At 43.8% G+C, this 11,624-nt stretch overlaps 2 protein-coding genes across 8 annotated transcripts in view; one reads left to right on the top strand and one right to left on the bottom strand.

Annotated features, from left to right (window-relative positions):
* Positions 1–237: 237 nt before the first annotated feature.
* Positions 238–10,875, bottom strand: TUG1 (taurine up-regulated 1; the record flags this gene model as incomplete). The annotated part of the gene is made up of 5 exons (XM_082417028.1): positions 238–6,369; positions 7,523–9,915; positions 10,124–10,251; positions 10,352–10,637; positions 10,854–10,875. 4 exons carry the CDS (start codon positions 10,873–10,875, stop codon positions 9,455–9,457), a joined length of 897 nt encoding a protein of 298 aa, XP_082273154.1. The 3' UTR covers positions 238–6,369; positions 7,523–9,454.
* Positions 9,912–11,624, top strand: part of MORC2 (MORC family CW-type zinc finger 2) — a 39,931-nt gene continuing 38,218 nt past the window's right edge. For all 7 annotated transcript variants that reach the window (XM_082417265.1, XM_082417263.1, XM_082417262.1 and 4 more), the window contains exon 1: positions 9,912–11,484. In XM_082417265.1, the coding sequence (XP_082273391.1) occupies positions 11,417–11,484 (68 nt within the window). In that variant the 5' untranslated portion in view covers positions 9,912–11,416. The remainder of the gene's footprint in view (positions 11,485–11,624) is intronic.

Genomic DNA, 11,624 nt, shown 5'->3' with positions numbered 1-11,624 from the left:
TTCTTTGCTGATAAATATTTAGGGTTTTTTTGGTATATTTTTCTACCATGTAATTAATTTTTATGCTTCTGTAATAACCTAAACATTGTCAGTTCCTGTTCCATTTTATATTCTGGATTGGAAAATAATTTCAGTGTGGTCCTGACCTCTAGTTTAGTATTTGGATCTGTCAAGTTTTGCTATTGGTAGATAGTAATATTAGGACTCAATTTCAAGTAATAGAAACCCAACTCAAAGTAACTTAAGCAAAGAAGGGTATTTATTGGTTCACATAACTGAAAAGTCCAGGGGATATACTAGCTTCAGGCACGGTTGGATCCAGGGGCACAAACATTGTCATCAGGACTCAAGTCTCTCCAACATTTGGCTCTGCTTTCCTTTGTACTGGCTTCATTCTTTGACTGGCTCATTTGATATGGTGGGCCCTGTTGGTCTGAGCTTTTCATCCTACAGAGCTAAGCAACCTCAGTAGAGCTTCTGAGCTTCTCCTCCACAGTTCACTAAACTCTTAGGGTTGGGTATCACTGGACCAGCTTGAATCACATGACCATTCCTGAACCAATCACTATGGTCAAGGAGATGGACTGTGCTGATTGATCAGGTCTGAATTACATGTCCACCCATGAAACCTAAGATTAGGTCAGATTGAACCACATGGACTGAAAAGAAGGAGAGGAGGTTCCAAGAAACATCAGGGAGTTGTTGCAAAGGGATGGAATTGATGCTGGTCAATCAAAAACAACTGATGTCAGTGGTGAGACCAGATATTGAAAAAGTTTAATCTCTGCTCATAAAGTTGAATGGTAACAGCTGGCATTGTTCCTTCCTTGACAATAAATGTATTCTGGAAAAAATCATGAGGAGTAAGTTTGTCTTCTACTCAGGAGGCTTGTAATCCATTTGAATGGAATAATCATGTCCAATAGCATACTCTGGATGATACAACAGAGTTTCAATGTAAGTAAACTCAGTGGTCGTGAGTTTGAGAGCCCAACTGTCTTGCTGACATGAAGCAGGACAACCAGCCTCCCACTGGCAAATAGTTCTGTGACGCTCATCAAGTCAGTGGTAAATTTTAAGCTCAGTGGAAAAGTTTTCTTATGTTCCTTTAAGTCTTTTGCCAGGTTGAACTGGTACATTTCTGTTGAGTACTGGCAAATCAGATTCATCTCTGTATTACCGTAGAACAGAGGAATGGACAGTGACTTCAATCTGCTCTGCTCCTTCAGATCTGGTAGAAAGGGTCCCAAGTGCTGAAAATGAGCTAATATATATAGGCATAGAGGCTTACTCTGCAGTTAAAAAAAAAAAAAGCTGCTGGTCAAGGAGTATACAGCACGGTCCTTCCTGTTGTGAACATTAAGTCCTGGTGGGTGAGGTGCAGGCTGCTTCTGTTCAAAACCCCTTGGTGGTACTGGGTATAAGATAGACCAAGATCAGCTATAGTCTTCTCAAGGACAGCCAGTCTGATTGCAGCAATATGTCAAAAAAGCAGGCAAGGGCTGTGTCAGGTAAATAGGCAAGTAAGTAAGGTACTTTCAGCAGGGCCAGCCATATCAATAGCCAGGCTATGATCTAGAAGAACAGGCAGTTTAATATCGAAACTCTGTACATTAGTTTTAACCCTGAGTACTCCAGGGTTAATCCACAGCATTTATTCTGGATAAAATTTTCTGATCTTAAAGGGCCAGTCAGGTACAGCAACTTTCATTTTCCTGCTCATCTGCCCAAGAACTTTCAGCTCAGGAGAAGGCTATCTCCTTAATCCAGACTTGAGGTTCTGTTTAGGAGTCTATGCTACATCTGGGAGTGATAGGGTTGGGAGAGCCAGGTTCATCAAGGTTGGCCCTACTTTCTTTGGTAATCAAGTCTCCATCTTCTGTAACTCAGCCCATCTCTGAGAATCATCTTATCAACAAGTCAAGGCCTCAGATTGGTTGAATGGTACTACTGAAAGATGAGATCTGAGGCATGGAGATAGTAAGATACTAGGTTTGAGTTTTATGCTTTTTCCACCATCAGTTCTTATACACAGTGTACATCAGACTCTTGAACAGATGATCATCTTTACCTTTAGTCCCTCATTTTGACAGGATTAAAGGGAATGACTGCCAGTGTAGATCAATGTCTTTTTCGGTCAAGTACAGGAGAAAAAGAAAATTGAGCTGACATTTTGAAGGCAATAGAAAAACTAAGCTTGTAGATAATTTCTTCTTTACAAATAACAGTTGTACATACAAGCAGGCCAGTCATCAGATTTTATTTGTTGAGGGTGAGCAGTATAGAGTAACCAGACTTAGGCCTTGTTTGATGATTTGTAGACTGACTCATAAAATCACAATTAGTCTAGAGGATAAGAGACAAAAGATATAAAGAAACATTTCCAACATTTAACCAGTGCATTCGTTAAAGTAGCTGAGGACAGCGGGCCCTTAAGTTGACTCTGAAGAAATGAGACTTTTCTCATGGCACAAATCAAAGTCTACTTGTTCTACATGATCTGGTCTGGGAGGAGTTCATGAATCAAATCCCTCCTGAACAGGTAAGTTGTCTTAATGCCTGAGAGTATTTCATGACAAGGAATGAAGTCAGCCACTCTGATTCAGTGTAAAACAATAGTACTGAGACAGATGAAATTCCATGAAAACATCCACAAGGACAGGGGACTGTGGTCTTGTGACATTAGGAAGAAGCAGCAGGAAGCTCTTGAGTCTACTGATAAAATCTTTAGCTGCAGGCTTTGTAGATTTCCAGTCAGTCTACATTTCCAGCAAAAAGGTAGATGATATGCAATTTGAGATGCCCACCAAGTAAGCTATCATGGCCTGGTCAAAAGGCCTACCTCCAAACATCATTAACATCAACAGCTGATGGTACCAGACATCAAAACACCCATCTTAAAATCTCTCTTGGCTGGAAGAAAATTTTCGAAATGGTCACATTTTAAATCACACAGACGAGAAAGGATGTTCAGAGACTGTCTCTTGTGGATCAGGTATTACATGCAGTTAGAGCCGAGTATTCATAATTTTGGAGACTAGGCAGATGTGCCAGTGACTGAGGAATTGTTTTAGCGATTTTTCAAAGGTTATTAGCTCATTTATCCTGGAAACAGCAGTTAAACTGAATAAAAACCAAGAAGTAGTGTAACTGCCACTGGTTGAGTGATAGTGACATAGTCTGAGAATATGAATAATAACCAGGTACCCTTTTAGATAATGTTGCCAGTCTTTGAATTCTGCTTTCAGTTTATAGTTATCCCTTGCACACAAAGTAGAGTACCATGGCTGAGAATGGGTGGTCCAATGTACAGTTGCTCTAATATGGCCTCAATGAGACATCAACTTCAGCATCAGCTTCAATACCTGGCGATTCATGTATCCAAGGAGGATCAAGACTTCAAGGTCATGTATTTCAAGTACCACTAGAGCATCTGGTGTTTGTGAAAGAAGCTGGGTAAGGGGGTTTGTCAGTGTAGAGTATGTATGAATTGCTCTCTGGCTATATCAAATCCAGGAATCACTGGAAGTCCATCTGTAGGTAGAGGGCTATTACTCTAGGTCCATTTGATACCACTTTCGGCCCATATGACTACTCTGGGGGGCAAAGATATGCCCATCTTCTTGTACTTTTCTGAGTTTGCCCACAGTAAGTATTCCTAAGAACATTCGGCATCATCTGAACATGGATGGTGTTGGGTAGAGGTACAGAACAGGATGCCATTCAGGTCGAACATACTGTTGTCTAGGGCAGTGGTTTTCAAACTGTGTTCTGAAGAGTTCTAGTTGTTGTAAAGAAGTCTCCTTAGGTGTCACCATGGTGGTAAAGTAAGATGCTTGTGGCAGGTTTCAGGCCCCCCACTTCTGCTTCCTCCAGAGCAGCTTCACTTTTACTCTGGGCTTCCATAAAGTTTTCATTCAAAGGGCTTCATGGCCACAAAGACTTTGGAAAACCAATGATCTAAGAATAAGTTGTTCACAAAATGCTGAAATACAAAAAATAGGTCACAGAAACCAGAAACTGTGTGAGCAAAGCCTGTGGTAAGCCAAGGTGTTTTCCTATTTATTCTTTCCCTAATGTGGGCCACATTACAAAATGATGAAGTTAACATTCAAGTCTGCTACAAATTCAGATTGCCTGAAATTGGGCTTGTAAGTGACTATCAGAGAACAAGGCTATTGGTTTTAAGTGACAATAGTGCTGGGGTTTTTGCAGTCAGCATACAGCTGCAAAATGCATTCATTTCTTTGTTAATATTATTTCAAAAATTCCCTGGCTGGATGACTTCTCTTCAAGTATTAATAAGATCTCAGTGGGCCACAACTCAAATCCTAAGAAAATATCTCCTTCTCACCCCTCCTCCCCCTCTTCTCTATTCTCCTCCCTTCCCTTCCCAGTCTCCTCACCCACCTGAGATGCAATTCCCTTAAACTAGATTTACAGCACAATTCTACGGACAGAAAAGTATATTGCTAAATGTCATGGAATTCATCTAATTTTGTGGCAGAATTAACTCCCCCCATCCCCATCCCATGTATCCCCACAAATCTTCTAGAGGTTTCTTTGACAGAAAACAAAGGTAACTGTCAAGATGTGGGGCTCTCAGATGAGGAAGACATACTAATTCAAGTAGTTATTGACAAGGTAAAAAAAAGGGGGGGTTTCAAAGATGCTGTTTATTCCTGGGTCTCCAGGGTAATCTGTTGGCAACCAGGAAGCACTGGCTATACTGCTTTAGAGCAGTTTTCCCATTCCATTAAAAGGAATGCTGCAAAAATAACTTTCTGTGCTTGATTAAACTTAGGACACACTGGACCAAACAGCTAAATGAGGCTCTTTACTGCAAGCCTTCTGAGATCCTTTAATACACTACACTGCATTATGAATCAGGGAAGGGGACACATTTACAGTATTTTACCACCTTACTGGACTACAGAAGTTCTATGATATATATTATATGTGTATATCAAATATATACATACACACACACATATATATGAACAATACTGTTCTAAAAAAATTGATGGCTCATTCTATGTAAATATTAGTTTGGGGATAGAGGACCACAGGTAGATCTTGGTGTCCAGGAATATTAGTAAGAATTAAAAGAAAAAAAAAAAAAAAGACATGATATGAACAGGGATCTCCAATCAACTAGGCCATCTTTGGGAAGACCATGAAGATACATGAAAGATCTAAAAGCAGCTTTGTGTTTCATAATGGGTAATCTTGCTGTCAAATGAACATTTGTTTTGTTGACTGGACAGTCTACTCCTAAATGTCAGAGATGCTGTAATGGAATTCTGGTCTAGGTACAGCTATCACAAGATTACATGTATGACATCCTGACTGATCGAGGGCACCAGATCAGGAAGTTGGAAACTTTTCTGGGGTTCCCACTCTCCAGTTATTTTAACACTGGGTAAAATAGAGGCTAAGTTAATTCCAAGGAGAGAACTGGACTAGGAGTCAGAAGGCCTGGCCTCTACCACTTTGTAGCTGTGTCACCTCGGATAACCTTTTAAATTTCCATTTCGTCATTTGCAAAAAGGGATTATAATTTGTGTTATTTGATAATTGAGATTAATGCATGTAAAAGTGCTTTGAAACTGTAAAGTGCTATATAAACATAAGGGATTACCATATAGGTTCTACCTGGATGTATCAAGAGGCCTTTTCTGGAATCTGATTGGAGCTTTGTGAGATGCTGTTAGGTAAAGGGATTCCTTGGTAGAATTTCTTACATTTGTGTGAAAAGTTCTGGTTCCTGAGTAATCCCAAAGAAGATGCTGAGAGTTCACTGTGCCTTTGTTTTAATCCCAATGGGTCAGAATATCTGCTTGATCATTCAGTAGGTTACTACAGATTTGACATGGAAAAAGAATGGGGTCCAGATTAGATACTTCCTGAATTTCAATCATTTAAGATAGTGGGGCATGGTCCAATGTGGTTCTCAAAAAGATGTTGCCATTCTTCAGACAGTGCTGATAACTAAAAATCCCCTGGTCCAAATTTATTACGTGTCTCTGAAGGCTTTAACTGAAGAAACGAAATGCACACTCATGGAACAAACAGCCTTTGTTGTGATAAAATAGCTTCAGCTATTTGGCTTGAGGAGTTTGACTTCACTACAAAAGGCTGTGTTGAATCTCGGTAGAACAGTACAGGAGTGGAGGTGAAGGCCACATCATGATGATTCGCTGGATGCCTCCTGGGTCACAGTGGTCCACTGGAATGATGTCTTCTTCAGTAGTAAGGTGGTAGAATCACCATGGGCAAAAATCCAGGTACCAGATCTGTAGGCTGATGGAATAGCACAAAGGTGGTCAGACGGTCCAGGTGAACACTTGGCAACCAGGAGGCACAGGACTGGAGGGGAGAGGGACAAAACATATAAGATAACAAATGCTTGGAATTACAAACAAAGGACTCTAACACTGGGGTGGGGCTGCTGCCAGCACATGAGCTGCTTGACGGATACTAATTCTTGACAAGCATGGTTTAGAAGCTGACAGATAATAAATGGGGGAAAAAAGCCTTATGATTAATGATCAGTGATGATAAGAACAGAAAGAGTTCTCTGGTAAAGACTGTTTCCTGACTCTTGAGGACAAACTGTCTTAGGGAAGCAGCAAATAGGAACTGCCCCAAGTCTCATACTTTGGGGGAGTAATTTGATTATATTCAGGTTGCTGGGCACTGGTTGGTGGAGAAAGAAGTGGCTCCAAAGGTGGTATGAGAACTGGATTTAATTTTATATACCAACACCAAAGCAAAGCAAAGGAGATACTGTTGTTCTTCCTTTTCCAATGCCTTTCACAAATTGTCTTATGGTCTTGTACTTGTAAAAGCTATCCTTAATTACATTTTCATAAGATTCCATCTTGAGTGCGAGAGAATAAGGTACGCAGGGAATAAGGCCCTGGCCCTTGCAACCCTCTGTAATACCCTATGCAGCAGAGCAGTTTCTCTTTATACTTGAGGGCTCCCTAAATCTTTTTAAAGTTAGAATTAAAAAATAATAAAGCATGAAATAAAGAAAGAGACATGGCCCAAAACTAGTGACTTTTTCCCTAATCAGGAGTAATTAGGTTATCACACAGCAACTAAGCAAACATTTATTGAGTGCTTATTCTGAGATCGCCTGTTCTCTAAATTCCTTCTTTCTACTAATGCTTCATATGTGGTAATATGTCTCGGCAAAGATTCCCAAGACAAAGCCCTTGCTTTCATGGGGCTTGCTATCTGGAAAGAGCTAATGCATGCAAAGAAGGACTTTACAAGCTATTTGTATACAAAGATAGATAAAAGATATATAACAACACATTATAAAACTTAAAAAAGATAATTTCTGGCTAAAGTTAGGAAATTCATGAAGGAAAGAGCATCTGAGTTGGGTATTGAGTAAATGGCAGTTTTGATAGGTGAAGAAGCAGAGGAAGGCATTCCAGGGTAGAGAAGAGAGCACAAACAAAAGTGCAGAGATGGTAAAGAATAAGGCATTTTGGAAAATGGCAAGTACCGTAGTTCACTGTGGGTGGAGCATCGCCAGAGTTTGCACTGAGAGTGTGGCGAAAATTCAGGTCTCCGAATTCCCAGTAATAGCGCTGGTGGCAGTGTTTGCTCAGTCATTGTCTCTTTTCTCAAAGCAAGGAAAACAGTCCCCAAATTCAAAAACAAAAAAAAATCCAGCTCCCAAGTTCCTGTCACATCTTGATAATCTCTTCCAGGTCCCAGATCCAGTTCTTGAAAATCTGGAAATCTGGAGTCCACGCCGTGACTACACTGAAGGACATCTGGAGAGCAGAACGCTGTAGTGAAACACTTTCAACCTCCTATCCCGGACAGCTCATGTTTTGTCACAGAATTTCAAGCTTTGAGTTCCAGTTGTTTTTTTCCTCCTTTCTCCTGAGGAAAGCATCTTATCACCACAGTCTTAAGATTCTTTTTGAGGTACATCCAGATTTAATTACAAAAGAGCTAAAAGACCAACACATCTTTCTCCAAAACAGTCACTTCTCTGGAATTGAGATCCTTTGTCTCTGCCCTCTAGGTAAAGGGAATAGTCAATTGATTTTTCCCAGATGTTTGTATGAAATAGCAGAACCGGCTAACACCTAACAAACAAAACACTTAAGTGGGTTTGTGTTTGCTTGCTTAGAACTGTACCACTGGTAAGCACCACTCCACAAATTGAAAATGTTTGAAATCCAAGTGTTCAAACATTTCTATAGTGTTTGCTGGATAATGGCCTGGAATTTGATAAAAGCAGCTGACAATTAACAAAGAAGCAAAAACTGGCATTTTGGCCATTTTAGTAACACACTTGCAAGCAAAGAGAATACAAAGCAGGCCGGTGGTGGGGGGGGGGTGGAAAGTTAAGGTTTGAAACACTTGCAGTCTACTGATTTTGAGGTTCAGTAGACGTTCTAACAAAACTTTTCAGAGAATGTTAACCTTCAATTAATAAAGACAAACCCCCAAACATCTTCAGGAATTCCATGCCTGGTTCAGTTTGTTCCAGTCAGCCAGCTTGCTAAAAATTCACCTGCACCATTAATTAGCTGGACTTGGCAGCACCATTTAAAAATAAGCCTGCTCACTACCAATCACACAAACTAAGAATATAAAATAGAAGCAAGTAACGGATGGCAGCCATGGTCATGGAAAATGGTCAATGAAACAGAAAAGTAGTCAGGCACCAGAAAATAAAAAGTTGTTGAGCCAAAGATTAAACAGGCTTCTTGATACTAGAGAACACATCCACTCCTACTTTTAGCTGCTTTATATTGGGTGCCACTGTACCATATGCGTCAGCCACCTTTCAGGCAACCCATGGTGAAAAGACTCAGAATAGAAGCCAAGCAGTGGAGTGTTGTTACCCCGAATACCCACTATGCATAGAACAGCTCACATATCCCAGGGATTCAACAGGGGCTTCAAATTGGTTGTGACGGGTCCCAAATGACATCTAGGCCTCAGTTTCCTCCTTGTGGCAAAGGAATTGTGGTTCTTAACTCTTCTGGGTCACAGCCCCCTCTGAAAACTTAATGGCGATGGATCCTCATTCCCCTAAAATGCATATTCCCACTAATTTTTGCACACAATTTCAGGGAATTTGGGAATATCCAACTCCAATCCAAGGTTCCCAGGTTCAAAATCCAAGGATTGGACAATTGATAAGTTTTCTTACAACTCAAAAAAAAAAAAAAATAAAGCCAACCATTACGAACAATAATCATCCCTTACATTCACCGACGCTTTATAGTTTACAAAGCGCTTTCAATCCCACAAACGTTGATAGAGGAGGAAACTGAGGCGCAGACAAATTACCAAGTGACTTGTCTAAGGTCACTCGGCCAACTGGTGGCTAGGCCCGGAAGCAAACCCAGCTCTTCCGACTCCGGAGCTTGTCTCTCCACCCCGGAGCTGCCGCCAGAGATCCCGCCCCTCACTAGGGCGGCATAAGAAGAAAAAGACAAAGTAGGAAGCCCACCACCAACCATCCCCCAGCCCCCTCCTGCCCGCCCAACTGGGTCCTTGCAGGCCCCGAAGGGTGGCGCCAGGCCTCCAGGCCGGCCCCGGCCACCCCAGCTTCCCCGGCCGCGCCAAATCCCGCCGCCTCCCCGGGAGCGGGGCGGAGCAGCTGCCCGCCGCCGCCGACCACCCGGACGACTCCTCGTCGAATCGCAAACGCATAGGCCGCCGCCCGAGTTCTGCGTACGAGAAGAAAGACGCGGCGCGAGCGCCAACGGCCACCGGGCGCGCGCCGCGGCGGCCGGGCCTGCGCCCCAAGAGCTGGATGCCAGAGCAGGAGAAAGAGCCGCCAACCGATCGCTCGATCGACCGCGCGCCCGCTCCTTCGCCCTACCAGACCGGGGAGGGGGGGAGGGCGCGCCAGGGCTTCTTCGAGTTAGGGGCCTGACTCCCCGGCGACGAGACAAGATGGCTCCTCCGGTCCGTGCCGCTGCTGCCGTCCCGGCTGCGTCGCTCGGCCCGCCCCCGGTACTGTTTCTTTAAATGGCGGAGAGGGTCAAGAAAGCAGGAAGAGAGGCGCGCGCACTCACGTGACAGGGGAGTGCCCGGCTAACAAAATCCGGTCACGTGGAGGCACGCTACCCACCAATCAGGAGGCTTCGCATCAGGGCGGGGGCGGGAGGAGGGGCGGCTCTGTGATTGGCCGAGTGCGCCGCGGAGGCCTCGGGGGCTTGGGGCGTCGGGGAGTGCGCGAGGCGGCCTGGCTTGTGTGCACTGGCGGAGACAAAGCGGTGGCTGAGGTGGCAGTGGCGGCAGCGGCAGTGGCGGCGGAGGAGCCCTAAACGCCGAAGTTTGTGGTGCTGAGTCCGGTCACCATCTCATCCAGCGCGGCGCGCGGGCGGCTGGTCTCGCGGCGGCGGCGGCAGCGGCGGAGGCGGAGGCGGCGGCAGCACATGGTTCCAAGAGCGCGCTGCGGTCGTTGGGTTCCAATTCCGTGGGGAGGGACAAAGGCAGCTGTGAGCGCCGGGCAACGCCCGGTCGGGTGGTGCGCTTGCCACTGTCCTCGATCCGGGCCTTGAAAGCTGGGACTAACTCCTCTTCGTGAGGAGGAGACCACGGGACCGAGGCCCAGTCAGGGCCTGAGAGGCTGAGGCCGGTGTCTGAGGGAAGTGGGGGAGGGGCGCGGCCCGCCTGAGTTAATTTGGGCGGGTCAATTCTCTGGCTACTTAGTGGGTCATTGTGAGGTAATTTGACCCACTACCCTGACGAAATTGGGGCACACAGCAAGCTAGGTTTGGTCCGGGCTTTGAAAACAGAAATCGGTCTTCAGCGCTTAGGAGATCTTTCAGTTGGGAGGTGGTGAAGCCGGAACTAACGCCATATGCACTTCATCAACATCGTGGTCACCAGTCTGGGGCTAATTTAAGGATCCTGGGATCATTGATGGCGAAGAGATGGGTGGTTGTCCAGTTTTATGACTGAAGTTGCTAAATTTCCGGATTGGTAAGTTTCCGGATTGGTAAATTTCCTCACAGGAAATTTAGAGGAATAACAACAAAAAAGGCTCGAAGATCATGAAGATGGAGCAGTAATTAAATCGCCAACTCCAGTATCATCTACTCTAGGACCAACCACATTTCACTCCGTGAACTGTCGCAAATTAACGCTGAAGCTCCTTAAGACTACACGTTTATGACGTAGTTCCTTCCAAAATATTACATCATAGTCATTGAGAAGATTAAAAAAAAATGAAAGGAGAAATTGAGTTTTGTTTTAGACATCTTTTTGAATATATCTTGGTTAGATACTAGATAACCTTGTTTAACTAAGGAGCACAGATTTACGAAACCTTTACTGGAAGGAATCCTGAAAAATCTGTTCCATTGTAAGCTTATAGTTCCCAGTTAGTGGGTAAAGAACTGGAGACCTCACTGCACTCATGGCTTTCACAAATTACAGCAGTCTGAATCGAGCTCAGCTAACCTTTGACTATCTACACACAAATTCGTAAGTATCCTATAGGTGCTACTGAGGTCACTGATAACTCGTTGCTTGATACTAATATGGAAATCCTTTTCCCAGAAAATTTTGCATTTTTACTTTTTGGGATGTGTCACTGGATGAGTCTTGAGCTCTGTATGGAAGAA

Source organism: Balaenoptera physalus (genome assembly GCF_965194825.1).
Source record: "Balaenoptera physalus genome assembly, chromosome: 12".
Classification (NCBI taxonomy): Eukaryota; Metazoa; Chordata; class Mammalia; order Artiodactyla; family Balaenopteridae; genus Balaenoptera; species Balaenoptera physalus.
Note: the sequence above shows the minus strand (reverse complement) of the source record. Positions and strands in the feature narration are given on the sequence as shown.